Source organism: Arabidopsis lyrata (genome assembly GCF_000004255.2).
Source record: "Arabidopsis lyrata subsp. lyrata unplaced genomic scaffold ARALYscaffold_1, whole genome shotgun sequence".
NCBI lineage: Eukaryota > Viridiplantae > Streptophyta > Magnoliopsida > Brassicales > Brassicaceae > Arabidopsis > Arabidopsis lyrata.
In genome coordinates, this window is record NW_003302555.1 from 25,625,901 (window position 1) to 25,652,380 (window position 26,480).

At 35.5% G+C, this 26,480-nt stretch overlaps 3 protein-coding genes and 1 pseudogene across 3 annotated transcripts; 3 read left to right on the forward strand and 1 right to left on the reverse strand.

Annotated features, from left to right (window-relative positions):
* Window positions 1-5,278: 5,278 nt before the first annotated feature.
* On the reverse strand, window positions 5,279-7,644 carry LOC9330252 (probable pectinesterase/pectinesterase inhibitor 42). The gene is made up of 3 exons (XM_002894145.2): window positions 7,040-7,644; window positions 6,119-6,383; window positions 5,279-6,014 (listed from the first exon to the last, which is right to left on the reverse strand). Exons 1-3 carry the CDS (start codon window positions 7,613-7,615, stop codon window positions 5,323-5,325), a joined length of 1,533 nt encoding a protein of 510 aa, XP_002894191.1. The 5' UTR covers window positions 7,616-7,644; the 3' UTR covers window positions 5,279-5,322.
* Window positions 7,645-10,222: 2,578 nt separating this feature from the next.
* LOC9330253 lies at window positions 10,223-16,133 on the forward strand (annotated as a pseudogene).
* LOC110224640 (zinc finger MYM-type protein 1-like) lies at window positions 11,396-14,851 on the forward strand. Its single transcript, XM_021011039.1, has 3 exons — window positions 11,396-11,414; window positions 11,635-11,728; window positions 12,003-14,851. Exon 3 carries the CDS (start codon window positions 12,116-12,118, stop codon window positions 14,645-14,647), a length of 2,532 nt encoding a protein of 843 aa, XP_020866698.1. The 5' UTR covers window positions 11,396-11,414; window positions 11,635-11,728; window positions 12,003-12,115; the 3' UTR covers window positions 14,648-14,851.
* Window positions 16,134-24,742: 8,609 nt separating the features above from the next.
* On the forward strand, window positions 24,743-25,849 carry LOC9327574. The gene has a single exon (XM_021011075.1). It carries the CDS (start codon window positions 24,809-24,811, stop codon window positions 25,715-25,717), a length of 909 nt encoding a protein of 302 aa, XP_020866734.1. The 5' UTR covers window positions 24,743-24,808; the 3' UTR covers window positions 25,718-25,849.
* The last annotated feature ends 631 nt before the right edge of the window (window positions 25,850-26,480 follow it).

Genomic DNA, 26,480 nt, shown 5'->3' on the forward strand with positions numbered 1-26,480 from the left:
GCTACGTTGCTCACCAAGAACATCAGTTTGATTGTGCTGCAGGAAGCTAAGAAAGAGAGGAAGAAGAAATTGGTTTTGTCTGAACACATTAGCTCGATAATTCAGAGTCAAATACCTGAAAAGCTACCTGATCCAGGTAGCTTTGTTCTTGATTGTTCCATCTCTACAGGCAGGTTCAGGAAATTGTTGTGTGACCTTGGCTCCAGCATCAATTTATTGCCACATTTGTTTGTTGTCCGCCTCAGTATGACTGCTTATAGGCCAACAAGGATAACTTTGCTTCTCGCGGATCGTTCAAAGCGTATTCCCAAGGGTATCCTCGAAGATGTTCCTGTGAAGATTGGTGAAAATCTCATACCTGCTGATTTTGTGGTGCTGGACTACGATGAAGAACCCAAGGATCCTCTTATCTTGGGTAGAATTTTCTTAGCTACAGCTGGTGCGAAGATTGATGTCCCAGAAGGGACAGATTTCATTGGATGTGTGTGATGTGAAGATGAATTTCGACATGAAAGGACTAACTACACCTCCAATTATCAGTGGTAAGTCCTTCTCTGTTTAATCTACACGGGATTCTGCATCAGAATTGAGTCCTACTGCAATAATAAAGGAGCCTGACATAGCTCAGCTCGCAACTCAGCTCGCAACTCAGCCTCGTGTAGATGGACTGGTGTCGACCGACACCACCTGTGTCGGTTGGTGTCGGTCGACACCATCGACGACCAGACACACCGCCTTCAGCACACATTGCTCGTGGTACTGCACACAATGCCAAGAGTTCGGGAGCTGTTCCCGAGCCATGTAGAGTACCTCGCCCACGCTTTCCACGCCTTGATCAGCAAAGGTATTGCTCATCTCCTCCTCATCCTTTACCTTCTTCAATTTCTACTTCAATATCTTCGAAGAAGGCTTCACAGGTAAACGAGCCACGAGATTCTCGAGAGTTTTTTTCTTCTGTTGTTGATGCAGGTTAAGGAACAAGGGACGATTCTGCCTCTACTACCGATATATCTATAATTTTCATGTTTTATGCATTCATTCATCATTGTTTTCAGTCTAGTTTCATGACTTTCATCATTGTTTCATATCATTCTTGCATACTTTGCATGATTAGGATAGTTTTGCATACATTCTGCATTTCTAAGTTGTTTTCAGGTGATTTGGAGCTGTTGGCGATCAAATTGGAAGAAGCGAACCGGCATCAACCAGACTATACTCGACCACAAGGTCGAGTGCTTCAGCCACACTTACTCGACCCCGAGGTCGAGTAACACCAGCACCAGTCTCCCTTGACCACTCGATCACACCACTCGACCCCGAGGTCGAGTATTCTCAGCAGTGTCACTCCCCTGCCACTCGATGGCAGTACTCGACCACAACAATCGACCACGAGGTTGAGTATCTTCAGCCACTACTTAGAGAACCACTCGATCACACCACTCGGCCATTCACTCGATCGCAGCTTCAGAGTCTTCTCAAATCCGCACTCAACCAGAAAAGCTGAGCATAAGGAAGAGAAGAGGAGAAGAAGAAGTGTTTGGAAGCGGTCTTTAGTTTCACTCGATCACAAGGCCTAGCTTGGCCCATTATCACTCTATGGGCCGATCGAGTGGATTCTCGATCCATCTCCTGTCGTTTTACTGAGTTTTGTATAAATAAGTCTTCGAGGGTTTTGTCCCAAGACATCTAGTTTTTGTTTTGAGTTTTCGTTTCTGTTTTACCTAGTTTACTCTATCGCTTAGTCGCTTGCTTCTGCAAACTTGTAATTCGAGATTTTTCCAAGTTATTCAGATTCCGCATTTGATTTCGTCTATCACATTGTTTCTCAACTCTTTATCACTTTACTTATGCAATCTTTTTGTTTATTTGCGATTATGTTTTAGAGCATGTTGTCTGAGTAGTGACATATAATTCTTAAGGATGGGATACAATGGTAGTGGGATCCGTGGTCTTTAGGATGGTTAAGTTTTAGAATTGATTGAATCCCTTCTGGACTAGTTGAGTTTATTGCTTATTTCTGTCTGATCAACTGGAACTCGATCCAAAGCATTCCCGCACCCATAAGGTGTTCGATGGAATGCTTGATCCATTAGTTCCAGAGATATTTGTCTCTATCCCAAGGGATTGGCCTTTAAAGCGTTTATTGACTGTAATAGGTTGAATCGTATTGCCTGCATAGTTAGATTTCGTTAATGGGAATTAGTCTGGGCTAGCTTTGCTTGAGGATTTCTGTCACGATAGTGAATTGATCTATTGTTGAACATGTTGTCTAGGGATAGCTTGATTGCGCTTTGATAACCATTTGAATAGGCTAAGGAGACCACTCCATTCGATTACCTCATCCTTGGGAATTTCTCGTCTAATTGATTTCTTTGTTTTCATTGCTATTGATTAATCGTTTTCATTGCATGTTGCTTAGTTTTTACATTTTTTACCTGTTATCACCAACCTACTCGACCACACCCAGTGTCTGGCAACAGACTGTGCAGTCGAGTATAGTTTTTATATTTTCTGTCTGTTACTCGACCTGTTACTCGACCACATCCTGCTCCTGGCATCAGCCAGTTGTGGTCGAGTGTTTTGTGTAATTCTATAGAATGTCTGTTTTCTGCATATTCGCTTAGGACTGTTAGAAATTCTAAAACCTGTAATTGCTTGGCTTGACTTAGTGACTTCTGATAGATTGACACCTTCAGTACTACAACGACATGATAGTGCTTTAAGATAATTGATCTTAAAAACATATTATCAACTACCTTCCTTGGACATGAGCACACCTCCACCGCCTACACACCACCATGGCTGGCAAGGCGTCGCTCATCTGAGAAGTCTTCAAACACTTCTCCTGCTCCACCTCACTCCTGAATCCCGACATAGTCAAGCTAATGAATGAAAATAAGCGCTTAGTGGGAGGCAACCCACTGGTATGTTTTTCTTTTCTTTTCTTTTCTTTTACTTTCTTTTTCTTTTTATTTTTCATATTTTTCGCCTACTCCGGATTTGAATACAACTGGGGACAGTGTCGTTTAAGTCTGGGGGAGGCAGTTACAAATTATGTTTTCTTTTTTGAGTCTTATTTTTCTTTTTCTTTTGAGTCGTTTTATTGAGTCAAAATTTTTGTTAGAAATTATGATCTTTTTCTATAGATTATTGCCTAGTTAGTTTAATGCTACAGATTCAAATCAATCCGACTAATGGAAAATCCAAAGAGTTAATCAATAGACCAGAGGGCATCCACGTTACCAACACAATCCGCTAAAGCTTGAGCAAAGATCACGCTCTTCACCTCGTCAATACGGTTAGTATTCGTAGAACTTGACTCCTCATTCATACCTGATAAATGAGACCAATGTGGAAAAGAAACGGTACTCCTCTCCCTTATTCATAAATTAAAGAGTGAGATGATTTCCTGTTGAGTAAAGGGATTTATCCTATATTTTACTCTCTATATGGAATAATCACACAAAGGTAGAAGAATGCGGAAGATAATTTTCCGATGAAACAAGTACACCTTTGCTAAAAAAAAAAATTGATTTGAAAAAGAAGCAAGTATAAAGCCCAAAGTTTGTGTAGCCAGAAAAACTAAATTATGGTTCTTTTTATTTGTATTATATATATATATATATATATATATATATATATATATTTATTTCTCTTTTTCTAAATTTGAAATTTGAACGGTTCAAAACAAATTTGATTATGCACTTTTCGAAAAGAAGACTAGGCGAAGAAGTTTTAGTATGCTTCGAAGCAACATATCAAATGATGGGCAACATATATCTCCAAAATTGTTGCGCCCAAGGCTGCTAATTAAGTTGGGGTGGTAATGGAAGCAGAGGTTGAATGTTATAGAGTAGCCATCATGTATTATAGTCTTTGTATATATTTTATATATGCCTCTTCTACACTCATTCCTCTTGATTTTCGTTCTCTTCAATTCGTCATGTTTTAACAACTATTTGTCACATGCAACTTTTTAATTCTTTTTAAGCTCTTAAAACTTTGTTATAGAACTTTCTTCTTATTCGCTCAAAATAAATAAAGGACAACGAACGGCGTTAAGCTTTTTTTATGAACAATATCAAGATCATATACAAAGATGGAGTAGATGCATAATTTTTTGTGGAAAGCTTTAGTTTACTATTTGTTAAATTGCTAAACATAAATGATCTGCATAGTAATCTTGTCATCTAGACATATGATCTAATAGAAGCACATAAAGAAGATCTCTTCTTGTTATATAATTGGACAATTTCCTCACCTGATATAGATTGCTTTTGTTTTTACATTTAACTTACAATAAAAAAACATTTGTGTTTTTTTGGATTTTTATCTTTGCTCCTACATATATGTTTAAAAAAAATTTCATGTTGTTTAATCTTAAAAAAATGGCATAACTCATAATGTGTTATTTTAGCATTTTTCACCTATCATTGATTTTACTCCATAGAGTGCGTTTAGCAATGACTGCATAGTGATAAAGAATTATACTGGTGGTAAATTGCTGTTATTAATATGAACCTGAGACCATTTCTGTATTTGTTGGAGAGGTAACAAGGAAGATGAGGTGACAAGTCGTTGTAATTCACCATTTAATGTGAAATTTTCGAAGTGGATCTTATCATTGTTGGATCGTACATTATATATGCACCTTCTCACAGGTATTAAATAATAATCTATTATTAACATGCAAGAAAAATGCTAAATTGATTTAAAATATTCCTGTTTTTGTGGAAAACTGAAAGCTAATGCTAAATTCAAGTTATTAAAGTTTACGTTTTAAGTGGATTCATTGCATTTCTTATGATTTAAATGTTTGTGATCTGTCAATTGACCCGTTTACGTTTTTTCCCCTATGAGGCTATGACCAATATGAATTTAAACTACTAACAACGTACTGGAAAACATCATTTTAAGTTTTATACAATGTTTGTAAATCCGATCCGAACGGTGAACCGAACTATCTTCTGAGTTATCGGGTCAATAAACCAATCGAGTTCGACGAAGAAGCAATTGATTAAAATTTATTAATCTATATATAATAGCAATTTTAATAAATTCTTTTTGCACCTATGAACGGTTGCGTTTTTTTATCGCAACCTTTCGTTTAAATAATTACGGTTATTTTTTTATTGTATCTTTTTATCGCATCTTTTCGTTGAAATATTTACGGTTGTGTCATTTTATCGCATCGAGAAATTTTATTTTTGGTAGTTTAGATATATAAGAATAAAAAAAAAATAGAGAAATTGAAAAATAATATCTTTTATTAAGTACGGCAACTCATACATAGTGAATTAGCATAAGAGGAACGCGATATCATCATAACCCTTTTTCGTACGGAACTCCACTTGCTTTCAGCCACGATTCTCCGTCTAATAGCTTGGTAACAGTAAATGTTGTAGCCTCTTTAGGATCTGTAATAACTCTAAACCCTGTCCACTTTACCCTTTTGCTAGTCACAGCTCCTAGACCGCTGTTTTGATATTCGCCGTAGTAGAGAGTTGATAGACCAGTTTCTCCTTTCCAAGGAGTCCAGCCTGCGGGATCAACTAAATCACCGATGAAAGATTGTAGAACCACAACTGTTGAATAATTCCTCCATGGACGACCCAAATACGTCTTCACGGTTGCTTTAACCGGATCTAGATCAGAACTTGCAGTGATATTGCATTTTTGAATGGAGAAGCCCGAGTTGTCTTCCATACTTGTGCGTGACTGAGCGGTTATCACATTGCTATGTCCTTTCATCGGTAGTCTTGCTACAATTTGGCAGAATTGGAAGACGGCCGCGGCGTTTCCACAGATAAAATCTGTAGTGCCGGTAATAAAGCACTCCCTATAAAATTGGCGGTCTCTTTGAGAATACAACGCATCCTGATACCCATCGATACGACATCGGTAAATGACGGACATATCACCACTCACACGGAGGGCAACAGCTGGTCCCTTTGCCGGTCCAGCCGTGTTCCGGAAGCACATGTCTATTCCGATGAAACCATTACCATTAGAAGCTGTAATTGTATGTTTAGTATAATTATGGTTGTTAAGAATGTAATAGTTTGGTATAAAGAAAAGAAAACTTTAAACTATTCAAGAAGAGAACACAAATTCTTACCAACAGTTGCGGTTTGAAACGTTGTTTTACCATCATTATAGCTTAAATTGCCCGTGATGATGGTTGAATCTTGACCATCACCGATGAGAGTTAAATTGGCTTTCGTACTCCCAATACGGACAATTTCATCATAGACGCCTGTCTTTATATAGATGACGAATCTCTTTCGACTGTATTCAGGTACCACTGCAATGGCCTCATTCAATGTGTTGTAATCTCCGATCCCATCCTTTGCGACCACAACATCGGCAATCTTCTTTAGAACCTGATTTTTAAGAAACAGAAAAAATAGAGATAAATATTTTTCTTGATTGTTGACATTGAAAAGAGGGAATTGTTTCTCCATTGTTGCTCGATTACTCTCTTTTCCAAGGAAAAAATAAAAGAAACATTGGGTTTTAGGCTTTAGATTTTTGGGCTGTTATTTCATAGGTCCATGTTGGCTTTTGGGGTTTTTTTTGTTTTTCTTAATTATACTGAGTCTTTTATAATCATGATGCCCAGATATGAACGTTTTTATCATAAACATTAGGCTATGAAAATAAACCAGCTTTATAAGAACAAACATCCAAAAAATGAAAATAATGAACTTTTTAATAATCAAATTAGTTTTTTTTTTTTTTTGACTTCTTAGGATCGACAAGGCCCGATCCATAGCCAATCCCTACTACGCGGGGTAACGCGACTTACTGGAGTCGAACTCCGGTGGGGAAGGCGGAGTCAAGTGGACTTAACCACTTGACTAAAGGCACATCCCCAATTAGTTTACTTAGGCTATTAATATCTATTATACAAAGTGTATATATATTTACGTTTTTCTGAAAGATGGGTGTATTTCAAAGGTTACCAATTTATAGGTATAGATTTAAATATACGGTTATCAAATTATAACTTAAAAATATTATGGTTCTTTTTTATTACCTCAGGATTGAGATATAGATATTTCTTGTCAACGTTAGATAACCAAGATGGGCCATTGGGAACCACCGACTTAAGTTCGGTGTCGTCTATCGGCGAAATAGAGATAAAAATGGCCAAAGCTACTCTTGCCCTAGAAATGAGGTCCTCAAGCACTGGCTCGACCCGACGTTTATAGGCACCTTCACCAATTTCGTCGATACATGTGATGTAGCTAGTAAGAACACCACTGAGCCAAGTGTGGACGTTTTCGTAAGATCCAAGATTATGGCTTTCTCCTCTTAAGAGTTCCTCCACTGAACGGATGATCCTATCTTTTGCCGACTCCATCATTTCCTCAAACAGATTTGTGTCCTCCTTCACACCAAGCATATCATTCTCCATCTCCTCAAGTAGTTTTGTATCTTCCATCACACCAATCATAGCCATATCGATCCTCCACACGGAATTCTTCAAAACGATGATCAATAAATCACGACATCTCATCTTCGAGAGTGACGAGGATACCGTCTTGAGCTCCAACAAAAGATTTTGACATGACTGTTTGTTGTCATATCCTTTGCAAACTCCGATCACCATTGTTATGAACCCGTTGATGTTGTCCTCTTCAAGGCGAACTAGATCGGAGTGGGCTTGTGAGAACATTATCAACATTTTTGAAGGTTTTTTTTTTTCTTCTTTCTTTAGTGAATTTAGATCATGGCAACTAAGAGGAGCTATGATGGTCCTTTTAAACAAAAAAAAATAACTTAATTAATTTAAATGATTGTATTTGTAGGTTTAGAGTATATAAAATAAATGATAACTTTTATTAATTTTAATGATTTTATGTCATTTACTGATTGACGCAAATACATTAATATGTTCATCAACCAGTTGTCTTTTAGTGTTAGTTTGAGTTCATCCCAATTTGTTTTGTAGGTAAACCAATAAATCTTTGTTATGATTTCACTTTAGTTACTATTTATCCAAACTTTAAAAATTAATAAAAAGACAAACATGTGAACATAATGTTCATATATATAAGTATAATTAACAAATGAATAATTATTTAATTAGGCGAAACAATATTATACCACAACACTTCTATAACCTGTATGCATGCATGAATTAAAAAAAATATATATATGGTATTCAAATTTTCTATGACTATTGATGTATCAAGCTTTCTAGTATACCAACAACGTACGTATGTAAGTATGTAACCCTTCTCAATTCTGATAAAGCTTGATCTTCTTTTTCTCTTTCCTTTATTTATTTATTTACTTTCAATTAAAAGTTATTTGGTATATAGAATTAAGGTCATTTTCACATCACAATATTAATTGATTTTGTTTGGTTCGTTTGTAATTATAATGTGGTCCCAATCACTAGCATTAGTTGTCTTTTCCTCATTGATCATCACAAATCCATTGTTCTAAACTTATAATACACAAACTAATTAACCTTCACTTATACTAATACATGTAATCGATAAACAACAATAGTTGAAAAAACTTAATTTTGAGATCAATCTAAACAGTTCAATGCAATGTGAATTGAAGCTATGATTCCGTGAAGTTAGGTTTAATTATCCACAAAGAACAATTCTTAATTAAGTTGTATTCGTTTCAAGAACATTACATTTGAAAGGTTGTTATGAAAATTAATGAAAATTTCTTAAAATTTCAAAGAAACAATTATGTATGTGCAAGCGAAATAAATATATTAACTAAAACAAACCGGTAAATGAATGTAACTCTGTACCTAATTTTATCATAATAATAATAATATATGTATCTTTTCTTGTTTATAGATAGCTTTTGTTTGTACATTTATCAAAATAGTATAAAGACCAAAGTTATATTTAAAATTAAAAAATAGATAGCTTTTAGGGTATGATTGGTGGGAAGCGAGAATAAAAAAAATAGAAAATGAGATACTAAAAAGTTAGGAAAAAAATATAAAAGTGGTTGAAATTTTCCAACTAATGAAAGATAGATAAAAAATTGTCTTACTTTAACCCCTTTTAGCGTAATATAGCTCAAATGTATATTTCCATTTTACTCTAAATAGCTAAAGAAAATATGAATTTGGTAGAAAATTATTTTCATCCATTTTAGTTTAGGCTAACAACACGACAATACAGTCGTAACGTTAATCTCTGGCATGTGAGGACCAGACCTACTATTATTATTCTAGTACTAAAGAAGACAAAATAATAATAATAAATAGAAGGCCCCTAGTTTTTTTTTTTGGGGGCATCAGAAAACATTAATTCATATGCTAATCTGCCAATTATTCCGTTTGGCTAAAATATATAAAATTTGTTTCATCTAGAGAAGTCAAACCAATCATTTATACAAAATTCATTTTCCATAGGGATCTGTAAAATCATAAATATAAAGAGACTTGGGCCACCTAGCCCTTTGAAAATTGTTTAAAGCTTTACTTTAGCTCTTAAATAATACATTCATAAAATTAAATTGACTGCGGAAAGCATTAGTTTTAGGTGTTATATTTTTTTAAAATTGAAGCAACAAATTGGTAATAAGTAGTATTAGTATAGTGGCATTCTCTTTGGTTAAATTGATTCAGATGATTCCAAGTCTTTTTTTTTTTGCGTGTATTTGACTTAATTTACTAGGCATTTAGTCAAATGACCTACGTTCGAAAACTTTAATATTAATAAATACTATTTGTTTTTAATAAATAAATAAATACTATTTTTGATCAATAACTTTAGAAAAATACTAAAACAAATCGAAATAATCATGAAATAGTCTCAAAAGTTTAGTCATCTATATATATTCTAAATGGATTATTTATTTTAAATATTTAAATACTTAGAGTCTTAAAAATAATTTTACGAAACGGAGCATATTATTGGTTAAAATTCATACAACAAAACAAAAAAAGACATCAAACTCAAAACAGAAGTACACAATAAAACATAAAGTATACTAATACGACAATTAAATCAAAGACTCTTGCCTCTTGGTAAGTAACTCAAGCATGCTTCAGCCATATTCCTCTCTGAATAAGCTTCGTCACATTAAACTACTCGGCTTCCTTCGAGTCTCTAATAACTCGATAACCAACTAAAACGGGAAAACTTGTCAAATAAGAGTGATTTGATCTATTTGCGTGGATTTTTTTTTTTTCACCACCCTTAAATAGATTGTAGAATCAAGGCTAAATCTGATGCATTTTATTATCTATCAACGCATGTGAGAATTTTGCCAAGATCAGAATCCATGTCTTCCCACTTTAGTATCAATTACTGTTGGAACGTTGTGGATGTTTTAAATGACAAATCTATATGAATTTTTCATAGATTCCAAACATTATGCTCCTCCTGCCAAGTTTACGTCTTCCCACTCTACTATCAAATATTTGTCATCTAGTAAAAATCCTTTAGATCAATCCATCAATTACACACGTTATTAGCGTTGTGAGGCCCACCATCATGTGCTTCTTTTTTTTTTTAGTTTTTTCATATAATTTTTTTTTACTTTTTGTTACTGGACCACCATGTATTTATAGTGCCTCATCAATATCCCACACACAATGATGTCTCTATATATATCATGTTGCGTTCTAAATTCAAAAGCATCTCCTTCAAACTTCTTCGAGTCCTACCTCAAATACCTTTGGATGGCGTCAAGGTCGGGAGTTCTAACGGAATGGCCATGGAGTCCCCTTGGTGGCTTCAAGTACCTCTTGGTGGCCCCGTTGAAGATGGCAAGCATACATTCGTACGTGACAGCTGAGGAGGAGGAGAAGGACCTAGCGAGACTGATGATAGTGGCGCTGATGTTGTGGATAGTTCACAGCCAGATATGGATCAGTGTGTCGCATCATGCACAAGACGGCCAAGGGAAAGAAGAAGATCGTGGACAAGCCCATTGAGTTCGAGCAAGTGGACCGAGGGCCTTGGGACGACCAAATCATCTTCAACACGCTCTTCATGTTTCTTGTCAACAACAAACTCTCAGGCTGCTCTCGTATCCCTCTCTGGAGACTAGACGAAGCCATTCTCATGAGTCATGACTATACTTCATGCTGGTCCCGTCTAGTTCTTATACTAGTGGTTCCACAGAGCTCTCCACCAGCACTTCCTGATCTACTCTCGCTACCATTCTCACCACCACTCCTCCATCGTCACCGAGCCCATCACGTGTATGTTCCTTCATATATCATTTTCTTGTACTCTATATATACATCCATCCATATATTTCTTTAATAGAACTTGGCAGCTGTGGTGCACCCCTTCGCCGAGCACATCGCCTACTCACTACTTTTCGCCATACTTATAGTAACGGCGTCCCTGTGTGGGATCCTCTCCATTGTTACCTTCGTTGCATACGTTACTTACATTCAGGCCCGGCTTACATAGGTAGGCCAGAGGTGCGACCGCCACCGGCCCAAGAAATAAAAGGCCCAATTTTTTTTTAGTTTTCAAGCCTTTTACGTTTAAGTTTTTTTTTTTTTTTTTTTTTTTAGCAGAAAATATTAATTAGAAGATGAAAAGGGCCTTTTTACTTTACTCATCTCTCTCCTCTAACCCTAACGGTCATAAAAAAAATCCTGAATCTGTGTTTTTTTTTGCTCAATAGACTCTTAACTTCAAGAAAAGAACCAGAATTGAAGCTCAATCATCTTGTGGCTGCAACTGTAACAAACGTGTGTCTAATTGTAACTTCGTAAATTGTAAGTTTTGGATGATTTGCAATTTTATAATTCAGAATTTCAGATTTTCTGTTTTATTTTGTATTAGCTAGTGGGTGTCTTCGATTTATGAACAAAAATTCAGTTCAAAATTGATATAAGAAACCTTGTGTATAATAGATAATTATTTTGTCTTTGTTTGATTTTTGTTTAAAACAAGCAAAAAGAACACACGTTGACTAGATCTAAATTTTGTCTTTCTTCTAGTACTTAGTATATATTTTAATCGTTTTTTATGAATTGTTTATTGTTCTAGGTGCTTCCACTTGGTTTTTGGCGACAACAATCCTTGTTAATTGTAAATTGCCACCGCTCACTGCCTCGCCTTTGTTAATCCAGGTGCTATCTTTTAATAAAATACTTTTGATCATGGTTTTGTGTGGAAATGACAAACTAAAGAAAAGAAAAAGAGATGAATTGTTTATTCAATCTCAAAGAGGGGCTATGGATAAATTTATTAAAAAACTAGGTGATAATGCTACCGTTTCTCAACAAACTGAAAACGTGAATGATTTAAATGGTTCCAATAATAATGTTCCAAATGCATTTGAAAGTTTGAATGTTCATGAGCAAGAAACTTTTTCCTTGAGTATCGATAATGATCCTAATAGATTGAGTGAGCATGATAATGTGTCAAATGCATCTTTACTTGAAAGTTTGAATGGTCATGAACAACAAAGATTTCATTTTGATACTTTTGATCCTAGATATTGGGAAAATCTTGATAATAAAACGAGAGATGAGTTAGTTGCGTGTGGACCTAAAAGAGAATTAAATTTGACTTTTCCTCTTGATAAGTATTATAGACATTTCTCATATCGATATTATTCTAGAAAATTGAGTAATGGAGAAACTTGTGATAGAAAATGGTTAGTTTATTCGAAACATGTTAATAAAGTTTATTGTTTTTGTTGCAAGTTGTTTAAATCTCTAGGTTACTTAAGTGTGCTAGCAAATGATGGATTAAATGATTGGAAGCATCTTAGCGAGAGACTTAAAAAGCATGAGAGAAGTGGAAAACATATGGCTAACATGAAAACTTGGAATGAAATGCTAGTTAGATTAGAGAAAAGTCAAACTATTGATAAAGAATTACAAAGAGAAATTATAAAAGAGAAAGAAAGGTGGAGGCTTGTTTTGATTAGAATTATTGCGGTTGTGAAGTGTCTTGCTAAACAAAATTTAGCTTTTCGTGGGTCAAATGAGAAACTTTACCAAAATAGTAATGGTAATTTCTTAGGTATGATTGAATCCATAGCCGAATTTGATGTAATAATGCAAGATCATATAAGGCGCATTCATACTCGTGAAATACATCATCATTATCTTGGTCATAATATTCAAAATGAATTGATCTCTCTTTTGGCTCATAAAGTTCAATTTTCTATTAAGAATGTCATAAGAGAGGCCAAATATTTTTCTATCATTCTTGATTGTACCCCGGATATAAGCCACCAAGAACAAATGACTTTAATAGTACGATGTGTAAGGATTTTAGATAAGAAGGTCAAAGTAGAAGAGTACTTTTTAGAGTTTCTTATCATAGATGATACATCCGGATTAGGTATTTTTGAAAGAATAATTGATGCGCTAAAATCTCTAGATCTTGATGTTAGAAATGTGAGAGGTCAAGGTTATGATAATGGGTCCAATATGAAAGGAAAGCATCAAGGGGTTCAAAAGAGATTGTTTGACATTAACTCAAAAGCATTATATATGCCTTGTGCTTGTCATAGTCTAAATCTTGTAGTAAGTGATATGGCTCATTCTTGTGTGAAAGCTATTTCTTTTTTTGGAGCATTGCAACGAATATATGTATTATTTTCTAGCTCTACAAAAAGATGGAAAATTTTGCTTGATCATGTTCCTTACTTAACTATGAAATCTTTTTCTAATACTCGATGGGAAAGCCGAATAAAAAGTGTCAAAGCTATTAGGTTTCAAGCTCCTCAAGTGAGATTAGCTTTAATCGATCTATATGAATCATGTGATGATGCCATAACAAAAAGTGAAACGGAAAGTTTAGTAAATTCACTTGAGAATTATGAGTTTTTACTTGGTATGACTATTTGGTATGAAATTTTGTTTGTCATGAACACGGTAAGCAAGAGCTTACAATCCAAATCGATATGCATTGATAGTGCTATAAAACAATTAGAAGGTATAATCTTATATTTTGAAAAGTATCGAGATGAAGGGTTTAGTTCTTGTTTGAAAGTAGCTCAAGGTCTTGCTCATGATATGAATGTTGATCCTATATTTCCAAGTAGGCGTCGTGTCTTTAGAAAAAAACACTTTGATGAGAATGATCATGATGAAGAAGCATTATCGGTCGAAGATGATTTTAGAGTCAATTATTTTCTTGTTGTTGTGGATATGGCAATTTCTTCGGTAAAGAATAGATTTGAACAAATGATGACTTTTAAAAGTGTATTTGGATTTTTGTTTGATTCATTGAAATTAAAATCACTTGATGAAAGTGAATTAAAAGAGCATTGCATTAATTTTCACAAAACATTTTCTCATGATAATGTCTCGGATGTTGATTTTAATGATTTTTTTTCAGAATTAAAAGTTTTGCAAATGTGTTTATCCCAAGTGTCAATGACACCTAGTGAAGTGCTTGAGTTTGTAGAAAATGTAGGTTGTTATCCGAATGTTTCAATTGCTTATCGAATCCTATTAACAACACCCGTGACGGTAGCTTCGGCCGAGAGAAGCTTCTCAAAATTGAAGTTATTAAAAAATTATATGAGGTCCTCTATGTCTCAACAAAGGTTGAATGGTCTAGCTATTCTATGCATTGAAAAAAGTTTGTTAGAAAGCATAGACTTTGAAACTGTCATTCATGAGTTTGCGTCAACTAGAGCTCGTCAAAATCGTTTCTTTATTCCGAAATAACTATTGTGTTTTGTTTTGTTGTTTTAGATCCAACGGAAGAAGGATGCATGAGATATGATGCAATATAAAGGAATGTGGTAGATGAAGACATGGAGCTTAAGACATGATTATATGAAATGGTTTTTGTTTTTAGCATGCTTGAAAAGGCCCTTTTTGTAAGTCGCCCTAAGGCTTCTCGATTGTTAGAGCCGGGGCTGCTTACATTGCCTTCATGAACTACATGGGACATTGTAACTTCGAAGTTTTCTCTAAGCGTCTCTTCCACCTCTTCCCCCTCCTCAAGTTTTTCTGCTACACCCCCTCGTACGTCCACACTAGCTATATTGTTAAGATATGAATCCATATATAAGATGGCGTCAAATATGTTGAAGGTTCCACTCGCTCCACCACACAAAATCATAGAGGTAGCTATCCTTGAAGCAGATGAAAAGGGTGTGAGAGTAATGAGTCTTGGCCTGATGAATAATGTAAGGTCATTAAGTATTTCAATGTCATCCTATATATGAATTAATCACTATCGAATAAGTAACCAATTAAAACATGATTAATGAGACGGAGGAGCTAAACGGGTTTGGAGAATTGTACGTACAAAAGTATCCGAAGTTGAAAATAAGTAGTCCACTTGAAGCAATGGTTTGTGGCCCCCAAATTTTATGTTGCAAAATGAGGCCCCCAAAAATATTTTATGTTGTAAAGAGAAGCCCCATTTTCTTGAAATTTTAAGATTTGATATCAGTTTTTAAAATTTATCTATAAAAGCCAACAAGTTTTTTCTTTTTTGATGGGGCCCCATATTGTTCAGGGCCGGCCCTGGCTAGGGAAAGAACTAAGAAGAGCAGCTGAAGGCGAAAGAAGGAACCATTTTCATTCCCTTTTCTCAGTTCCCGCCCAACAAACTCCGCGAGGACTGTTTCTACCACTCCACTCCAGCTATGCTTGTTCCCAAGTCTGCCCAAAACATTGACTCATGTGAGGTATATGGCTTTGAATATGTTACTCTTGTCTTATAAGTTGATAGATGTGTGCATAATCTAACGAATGAATGGTTGTTATAGAATTGGCTAGGAAGGAGGGTGATGAGTGGGTGGAGAATCGTTGGCATAGTGCATGCCCTTGAAGGTTTGGGAGGAGCATGACTGCTTGCGGCAACACTTGCAACTACTTCCGTCTCTACACCATCTGTGCAGCTGCTCTACGCCATGATTTCCAACCACTCCTTCTCCCACCATTTCATCACTGATTTTTTCATTTTTATATATCTATCTTTTCTTTTTCTTTTTAAATTCATATATCTATCTCCTCTCTAATATTTATTAGGTTTTCTTTTGTTGCTCTACAATTTTTTTTTTTTTTTACGCAACCAAATTTACGTAAATTATGTTCCATGAGTCAATATGCTAATCTTGCAAAAGTCAATTCTAACGCAATCAAGTATGTGCTATTCCGGCCTCAATACTAAAGATTGGCTTTCACTAAAAGCATTCATGGCTTTTATAAAGTTTCAGTTGACAAGAGCCTTTTATAGCTAAAAATGTCTTACAATTATAATTTAGGAGATGTTACGAACATATAAATATTTAAGCACTTCTAAAATGATATAAGATTTGATATTTTCTGAAGATGTTGTGTTGACTGAGTTTTATAATCCATCTAAAATGTCATGAGATTGATGAATTGAGGAAGTGACTGTGATTGACACAAACCAGAGAATATATGGTGTTGAATCAAGAAACCAGCAGTCTGATATATCAAAGGATGTATCTGACGTCTGACATAGTTCTTGAACTAGTTCCGACATTAATACAGGAAGCTGAGTTGTGACACTGCTTTGAAGAGTTGGAGTACAGAAGTTTGGGGACGACTTGGACAAGCCAAGAGACGTCTGCTGAGCTGGATAAACATCTTGAATAGTATATTCAAGATGAGAACGTGAAGACAAAGTTTTCTTGTCCATAAAGAAAAAGGAAATTTGTCAATTCCTATTTTGGTGTAGAATAGAAAATTCCTATTAGTGTAGAATAGGAAAATTGTCAACTCTAGGGTTGAGCAATTGTTATAAATACCAAGAGGGCGCTTCATGAAGACTTGCGCGCCTCAGGGTATTCTCGAGAGATGCACACAAGGTGTGTGTCGTCGCCCCACCAGATATGATGTAAGATCTATTGGTGGTTTATTCATCTAGAAAAGAATGATAGGCATAGTAGTGCTCGATATCATATGCAATTGTAATTGCAATCTTGTTCTAGTGGATTTGTTCTGGACTAGGTCCCGGAGATGTAGGAAAAACCGAACCCCGTTAACAAACTATTTGTGTTGTTTACTTTATGCTCATACATACTCGGACTCGAACATATACGTACTCGAACACATAGACTTAGCCACAAATATGCGTTTACAATTGGTATCAGAGAGGGTGCTCGACAGAAATCTGTTCTTATTTCGGGTATAACCCTGGATTTGTGGCTAACTGCGAACTGGAAGCAGATGAGAAGGAAGAGTATTCACGAAGATATAGAGAAAAAGATTAAGGGTATATTCGGAGTTGTGTGATTTTGAAGAGACCAAGCGAAAAGGATAGATACGGTGTGATGAATATCTTCGAATTTTGACAGAGGTGGAATATGTCTTAAACTCTTAAGGAAGGTTTGTGCTATCCATCAGAGTTGTATGAAGGAAGAAGACAACTTGTTTCTATTGTCGTCGGGAAACGGTTGAAAAGAAGAGTTTTTCCTAACATGGGCTTGCTTTTGGAACTTTTGGCCCAATAATGATTCTTTTCTAAGCCTAGAGAAGGAAGACGTGTTTTGAAACAGTGTTTCACGATGGAGAAAAATTACTAGCAAAGGTTGACTCAGATTTGTTTGTTTCACGATTGGGTTTAATAGAGACACATGTTGGGTTTTGGGACTGACTTCTGGTGTCTTCTCTAGGGTGAACAAAATCGAAGGGATTTTGTGTGTGATTTTGGAGTGCTCTTGTATTGCTTCTTAGAGGAGTTAACGAGGAATTGTGTTTAATGTGGGTTGTTCACTCAAGGAGCAGTTTGTCTATTCATGTTCTTGTCTTTCTCGGCATTCGGAAGTTTGAAGAAGAATTCCAAAATCTGAAAAATCGATGGGCCGAATAGAATCATGAGTTTTGAAGAAGAAGAAGTGAATTTTGTTTTAGGAGAGAAACTTGGAGAGTTAAAAGGAAGATGTTTCTCGATGAAGAAGAGATAAGGTGATTTTTTTTTTCAAAATCAGAAGAAGATAATATAATCTTTCCTTAATTCAATGGTTCTGGAAACAAAATCAAAGGTCATGTGTATCTGGTTTACTTTTTGGGTTATTTTCGGTTCAGATTTTGTTCTTGCAAGAAGATGGGTTAACTTCGGGTTTGATCATACAAATCGAAAAATCGTCTTGTGGTTTTGAATTGAATTGGTGAAAGGTGGAGTTTAATCTCTCAATCTGGATTCAGCGTGATGAAGATATATGTTCAGTTTCTGGGTTTCATAAATCGGTTGTTTGCGACTGTTCTTCAATATGATACTTAGATAAAGAGAGTCACAAATTCTGCTGAAGATTAAGAGATATTTTGAGCTGTTAAAATTGAGGTTCTCAGCTTGATATCTTTTTCTTGCTTGATTTGATGCCATGATTTGAGGATTGATGTCATGTCTGGAGTTATTGGTTGAAGCAAAGAGAGGTCAATTTCGCGAAATTGAGGGCTGAAATATTCACATGTCTAGAATAAACATGAAGAGAATTTGTGATGGTGAAGCTTGCCCGTGGAAGAGACTTGTGATTCTGAAATCATTTTGAGCCTTAGTGGTATTCTCTGGTTTCAATTTAAGACTGAAAAGGAACTACAATGTCAGCATCTATCTCAGATGAAAGAAGTGAATATGGCCTTGGTGAAAGATTCGGAGTCGTCGAGTTCACATGTAAAATTTGCAGTCTTAAAGAACTGGCCGTGATTATGCAATCATCGGAGAAAGAAGACACTTGTATGTGTGAGTTTTTCACTGAAGACATTGCTTTTTAAAGCTTTGTCAAAGTAACCGGAGATGGTGAATAAACGAGCTTCGGTTGTCTCGTATCGAAACTGTCTCATGGGCTTCCTCTAAAATTTGGTTAGAGCCTTGAGATCAGAAGATGTGCTAATTCCATTTAAGCCAATCTACAGTTTTGGTTCCTCATTTCAAAGGGTTGAAATTTTTGGTAAAGTATACGGAAGCTTCTATAAGATTCAGAGGGGGAGTTTGAGTATCTTCTTCTCCGTTGAGATTGAGATTCACTGAAGTGAAAAATTTTGGGTTTTCAAAAGTGGAAATCTTGTCTACTGATTGAGAGAATCATAGAAAGAATTTGTGAGTGTCTCCTCCGAGAGAAAGTGCGAGAGGTTCCGGATAGAGGAGAGAATCAAAAAGGTCAGTTTCAAGTGTAAAGAATTCGAAATTTAGAATTTACAGTTTCCTCAACGGGAAAGAATGTTTGCGTTTTGTTGACAACTCTTGAAGCTTATTTTTGATTTGGCAATTTGAGGAAAGATCAAAAGTGATTCATATGGAAGGCTTAGAGTATGATACGTGAAACAGTTTTCTTAAGTTCTTGTTTGGTTAAAGAGGAAGATCGTTTCACCAAGATTATGTTAACATACGTTTAAGCACATATCAGTAGATGAGTTCTTCACTAAGTTTTATAAATAAAAGGAGGGAGAGAATTTGAAGACTCCAAGAAAGCTCATGAATTGGGTAGAATTTAAATCTTGGTTGAGTTTTTGCTTATGATACTTAGTGAAAAAGGATGAGATACAAAACTGATCATGTCAGTGCTTAAACGAGAAGGCGTCTGAACATTGATAGAAAAAAAGGAGAAAAAGGCTGGAACTGAATAAGTGTGTGCTTTATTCAAGTTTTATTCAAGTGTGACAAGTCAGCACAAGTCAGAGGAAAGAAGACTCAGTAGCTAGATGTTCTTGATCATCTTATGGTAGAGAAAGTTGATGAATTCAGAAATCAAAATCAAACAGAGCAAGATGAAGATTCAACCAACTGGTTTCTCAGGTTTACGGAAGTGGTGGCTGGTTGTGACCGCTGTTGATGGTATAAACCAACAAGATAAAGGTATATGATAGAGAATTCTCAATTAACAAGGTCGGTGTTGATATTTGAAGTACTACATAATAAGCTTATGCAAAACCAGCAAAAGAAGTCTGAAATGAATCTCGATCTAAAGATGCCAACGATGAGTCCCAATAGTTGTTCTTCAAAGTCTAGGCGTGGATATGTTTGTGTGTTCCCATTGTGACCTCAAGACACAGAAGTGAAGTCGACATCTTTTTAAGTCAAAAAGTGAAGTTTAGCTTTGATGTCTACTTCTTGAAGATTTTGTTTTGCTTCCGGTGCAATCATTAAAAAGAATTCTACAAATGCTTCTTCTCATGAGAAAGAAAGATGAATCAAAGATGAGCCTATGAAATATGGTTCTTAAAGATGTCGCTGGTATTTGTGAAGAAATCAAAGAATGATGAAAAGAAGAAGATTCGGGTTTCAAGAACAGTTTTCTTTCTCGGGTTGCTACTTTATTCTTCAGTTACTATGGTTACAGACCTCGGATTTGAGCTACGAAAGGTATTCTAGAAACTTGAGAGCGATATCTTTCCAATGATATAAAGATCGTTGTCTGGTTCCTTGTGGTTTGATGGGAAATTGCTCCCAAAGTTGCATGCTCGCAGGTTTATAGCATTTTGGATCTGTCTTGGAAAATCATTCATAACTTCCAAACGGTAAATCCAAATCGTGATCCGTTTTTTTTCCTGTGCCTTCCTATGACTGTTATTGATATCTCCACCAAATTTCATAATTTTCTGGGTTAGTTTGCTACTCCGTTTGTGTTCTGCATCAAGACAGATCAAGAAGCTCAGTTCAAGTGTTCTTTGACTTTGAGAATCATGCCTCTGTTGTTGATTCAAAATCATGGTGATGAAAGCAAGATTTACTTAGTGACAGCATATGTTCATGAAGATTTTGTCAAGATGAGCATTTTTCCATTCGCCGTGGTATACTAGGACTAATATTGCTCCAAGGCTCTACAGTTTTACATTTTCTAGGAACATGTTGATGGTGGACTGTTTCAAGTTGAGGAAGATATGAGTTAAGGTCTTTCAGTCTGGGAAGAGTGAAGGTGAAGAGGATCTAAACTGCATCAAAAAAAAAAAAAAAAAAAAAAAGGAAAGAAGATTATTAATTGATCTGGAAAGGATTACAGAAATCTGTTTCAAGATAGCATCTTCAACAGAAGGATTGGAGATCCAAAAGTTGATCATGCTGAAATTTTATGGGGGACTTTGTGTTATTATGGGCTTGAGATTCAACGGTGGGATTGAAGTTTTGACGGTTGAATTGCATTTTATTCAAGCGGTTTCAATCTGTTCCAGAATCAGTCCATTCAAAATATCAGTTTTGAACAGTTCTGGTGGAGACATCAACTGAGCGACCAAAGAAACTCGGAATGAGCTGAATTTTTGCAGAGACATTCTAGATGTGAGAAGTTAGTTTCTGATAGAAAGGCACTGGATTCGGAGTTCGGGAACATAGTTGAATGATGGCGTTTCAGATCAGTTATTTCAGAAATTTCTAAGGCTTTGTTCTATATAGCAGCATGTTTCAGTCCAAAGAAGCAATGAAGGGAACGAGTCTCATGGGTTTGTACGATGTCGACGGTCAACAAAGCCGGACAGCCTAAGCATCATGATCTTTAGAGAAGAAAAACATGGTTCATGTGAGTTATGTGTTGATAAAACATATAGGCAAAAGGTTTTATTTATATGGTTCGAAAATTTGTGTGTAAAGTATGCTTGCTTCTTCCAAGCCGGATACAAAGACCTCTCCCAAAGATGAAAGTAAGATAGTTGAAGCTGAAAAGATCTAAAAATCAAAAGGAAGCCTGTGAATGTGCTTTGATTAATCTGAGAAAGAGTTTGAAGGTTTTTCTTCTCCAATATTTCTAAGCTCGAGAAACTCAAATAGTTGATTTCTGAGATTTGTTGAAAAGGTGTTTCCAGTGTTGTATAGATGCAAAGAGAAAGAAACAGGTCGGAAGATGACTTCTATTTATAACGCAAGAGCTCAGGGTTCATCGCTGCTTAAAAGAGGTATCAAGTTCAGCATTGATTAATGGTCATGAACTCAACATCAATCGTCTTTCTCTTCTACACGAGTATGCAAATTTTTTGAAGGATTCTCGTATTTTCCGCTGTGATAAGAAAGAATTGTATGGAAGTTTTACAGAAGTGCTCTAAGTTCAGAACTGTTTCTAGTCTTGTCTTCGTGAGACATGCGGTTGTTGCAATGTATGTGAAGGTTTGAGCAGTGCAAAGATAACCAAGGTTGAGTTGTCCAAAATAGATGGGACTTTCAGAAACTGGAAATATCAATGATAAGAAGCATGTGTGATTGAAGTTTTCTGCAAGTAATATAGGATGCAGTCTGTTCAAAGAGAAGGAGACTACTTGGCAGATTTTCAGGAAAAACACGTTCAAGTTAAGTTACAGTTTTTCAGAGAAAAGATTTTGCATGTCAAATTTCAACTAAAATGGACGTCAAGATGAGCTGTGAACACTTATGTCAAGATAAGACGTTCTGGATTTGAGAAAAGCTAAAGCACGAACAAGACAGGTCTCATAAAGAGTTTGATGAGAAGTAGACTCTCAAGGTTGATAAATGATGAGCAATGAAGAAGAGTCTCAAGCATATCTTGGTTTTGGTTAGAGGATTTTTCAAGAAGTATTAACCATGAGTTTAACGATGTGAAGCTCTATGTACGCATTGAAGGATCTTCACAGAGTTTTTAACTTAGTTATGCACTCAAGCAGGGGGAGATAAAGAGAGTTACTCTGGTTATGAGGAAATGAGTTGAAGATTGTTTTTGACTTGATTGAAGCTTGACTTAAAGAATAGAGTGCTTGAGTATCAAACTAAGTTAAAAAGGGGGAGAATGAAGATGTGAGATCTTTTGAGTCGAATAGATGACGAAACATGAAGCATTGAGTGTGTGCTTGGGTTCTAAAACGCCCTCATCAAGAGGGAGATTGTTATTATTGTGTTGACTAGTTTCTAGAAGGTGCTTGGATTATAAAACTCAATCATCAAGGGAGAGATTGAAGATGTTGTGTTGACTGAGTTTTATAATCCATCTAAAATGTCATGAGATTGATGAAATGAGGAAGTGACTGTGATTGACACAAACCAGAGAATATATGGTGTTGAATCAAGAAACCAGCAGTCTGATATATCAAAGGATGTATCTGACGTCTGACATAGTTTTTGAACTAGTTCCGACATTAATATAGGAAGCTGAGTTGTGACACTGCTTTGAAGAGTTGGAGTACAGAAGTTTGGGGACGACTTGGACAAGCCAAGAGACGTCTGCTGAGCTGGATAAACATCTTGAATAGTATATTCAAGATGAGAACGTGAAGATAAAGTTTCCTTGTCCATAAAGAAAAAGGAAATTTGTCAATTCCTATTTTGGTGTAGAATAGGAAATTCCTATTAGTGTAGAATAGGAAAATTGTCAACTCTAGGGTTGAGCAATTGTTATAAATAACAAGAGGGCGCTTCATGAAGACTTGCGCGCCTCAGGGTATTCTCGAGAGATGCACACAAGGTGTGTGGCGTCGCCCCACCAGATATGATGTAAGATCTATTGGTGGTTTATTCATCTAGAAAAGAATGATAGGCATAGTAGTGCTCGATATCATATGCAATTGTAATTGCAATCTTGTTCTAGTGGATTTGTTCTGGACTAGGTCCCGGGGATGTAGGAAAAACCGAACCACGTTAACAAACTCTTTGTGTCGTTTACTTTATGCTCATACATACTCGGACTCGAACATATACGTACTCGAACACATAGACTTAGCCACAAATATGCGTTTACATTTTCTTTCTAGTTTGGTAAAAATTTCTAGAGAACACAAAGAGAGGTATACTTGGTTATATTCAGAAAACATAAAGAAAGACATATTTGGTTATATATTTGAATTGGCTAGTAAATGGATTCATCGTAATTACCATTTTCTAATTAAGTGGAAACACTCTTTAGTTTCCACTTGGAGTTTATGGAGAGTGACCCCAATCTATTCTCAATAGTTCATTGGCTCCTCCTTTTTTTTTGGGGTCCTAATCAAAAGTTAGGTCAATTTCTTCATTATTGTTGTTTTTGTATTACATCAAAGGAGGAATATTTGAATACCAGTGATAGATTGTCATACAAAGTTTTCTCTAAAAAAGTGATCATTATTTAATCATGTTTTACAAATCAGTTTATTTATACATAAAATTTTATATACATAATAATTAAAAATTGTTGAAACAATCCTTCCAAGTTCCAACCAATTGAACTCTATATATATATTTTCTAACTCAACATTCGAAGAAGTCACACTCGACTTTGCATCTCTAAACTTCGTGCCAATAATTAAGTGCATGCACGAACCTTTTGCATCACTATCTATAAATATTAAAGATATCTTTTCATTTTTTTGTTAAAGAAGTTTATATCTTTTCAAAAATAAATAAAAAAGATAAAATGAGAAAACCCTTTAAATGAATATAAATTACACAACGTTCCTCTCTGCTTTTCGAATGCTTTATTTGTTTCTTTTATGAAAATGGATATTCTGTTTCTGTTTCTTTAACCAAGTTTTTGATAACGTCTTTAATTTTTTCGCCAGAATCTTACGTATTGGTCAAGCCACCTTTTCCCCTTCTTTTTCCTCAGCTTTTTTTAGTGGTATTAACCGTCACGCAACCCACATACTTCCTCCGTTTCGTTTTAGTTGTCGTTTAAGGTTTTCTCACACAAATTAAAAAAAGCATTAAACTTTTTGTTTTACCCTTATTAATATATTTTATAAAAAACTTCATTGGCCGAAACATTAAAACAGTAGGGATAAAACTGGAATTTTCACGAAACATTTGCATCGAAAACCTAAAACGATAACTATTATGAAACAAAATTTTAATTCTAAAACGACAAAGAAAACGAAACAGAGGGAGTATGATTTATCATCTATATATATCCACTTCTTCACCAAAACTTCACTCAACACCCACAATTAACAGATTTTTTTTTTTTTTTGGAAACCATCAAAACTTAAAAAAACATTAGAATGGGAACGTTCCTAGGACACTTTGTGCCCGGTCTCTCACTTGCTCTTCTTGGTATTTGGCATCTCTTCAACACCATAAGATCTTACTGTCTTCATGGCCCTGAAACATTCTCTGCAAAATTCTGGTTCCCTTTCCCTAAACTCAAACATCTCGAACTTATCTTGATTCTCATCTTCTCCTTCCTCTCCATCACTCTCCTAACCCTAGATTTCCCTAATTTCAACTTCTCTTCTTTCAAACCAGACAACCTAGAACATGCTTCCATGTTCCTCCACCTCATTATCTTTGCGTGTTTCGCTCTCTTCTGCGAGCTAACCCTGTGCTCAGATCTCTTCTCCGGTCTAATCGGAGTCCTCTCTGCCTCTGTCTTCGCTCAAGAACTCTTCCTTCTTCATTTTCACTCCACTGATCATTCAGGTCTTGAAGGTCACTACCATTTCCTTCTCCAACTCATTGCTTTCGTCTCCTTCTCCTCGGCTCTAGCTTCTGCTTCTTTCCCTAAATCCTTCTCTGCGGCTATAGTCCTCCCGATCTCGGTTATGTTTCAAGGATGCTGGTTCTTGAACATGGGCTTCATGCTTTGGGTCCCAGAGTATGTTCCAAGAGGTTGCGTGAGTAACATGTCAACCTCTACAGACAATAACAGAAGAAGTGTTGTTCATAGTGGTGCGGTGGCTTGTGATTCCCCTGGTGCTGAGGTTAGGGCAAAAGCATTGGCGAATCTGCAGTTTAGTTGGATGTTGTCTGCTATACTGATCATTACATGTGCCTTGTGCCTCAAGTTTTCCGGTAAAGTTGTGTTGCCTAAGATTAGGTCATCGCTGGAGTACGAGCGACTTTGCCGGCAAGGAAGTGATCGTTCTGCAACCGTAACGGTGGAAGCACCGGCCAGTTCCGATCAACAATAGCTTTTCCTTACTTTATTATCTGAATATGATAATATGATGTATTATGTAGATATAACGCACTAATAATAGTGAACCCTTTCGCATGTTTTGTGAACTAATAAAAATTTACATTAAAAATTATATTTGCATATATAGCAACAACTTCGTTACGAGTCTGAAACTAAATTTGAATATCTTACTAATATACCCTAATTCTTGCTAACAGAAACAAAATAATTAAATTTTCACCATAAAAAAAACTTTGTTATAGAGGGTAATAACAAATTTACATGTTTTATGTCAAAATATTACCCTCACAAAAAAACTTATATGATTGGAAGTTATTTATCAAGCACATATAAAAGATCCGTAAAAATTAGGGGTGTCAAAATGAGCTAGCTCGCTCAACTCAGCTGAACTCATAATGAACTCGGGCATTTCATGAGCTAGCTCAGTTCAGCTCATTTATTAGATGATCTTTAATATATAAACTCGGACTCAGATCATCTTGGTCGCGAGTTAAATAACTAGCTCGCGAGCTCATAGCAAATAAATATAATAACAAAAATATTGTAAACTTTTTTTAAAAAAAAATTAAAATAAATCCAATAACATAATTAATTCTAAAGTTAAATAATGAAAATAAATACAAGAAAAAAATAATCTCAAAACACAAACTTTCTAATAGAATAACTCTAGTTTTGTTTAATTTAAATGGAAAAGATATATATGCTTCTGTTGACATTTTGTATATATATATATATATATCTTATTATATAAAGTA

Coding starts and splice junctions, on each gene's coding strand:
- LOC9330252 (XM_002894145.2), bottom strand. CDS start 7,615: ATGGTGATCGGAGTTTGCAAAGGATATGACAACAAACAGTCATGTCAA. Junction 6,384..7,039: donor ATCTATATCTCAATCCTGAG/GTAATAAAAAAG, acceptor CTTAAAAATCAG/GTTCTAAAGAAGATTGCCGA. Junction 6,015..6,118: donor GTTTCAAACCGCAACTGTTG/GTAAGAATTTGT, acceptor ATACAATTACAG/CTTCTAATGGTAATGGTTTC.
- LOC110224640 (XM_021011039.1), top strand. CDS start 12,116: ATGGTTTTGTGTGGAAATGACAAACTAAAGAAAAGAAAAAGAGATGAA.
- LOC9327574 (XM_021011075.1), top strand. CDS start 24,809: ATGGGAACGTTCCTAGGACACTTTGTGCCCGGTCTCTCACTTGCTCTT.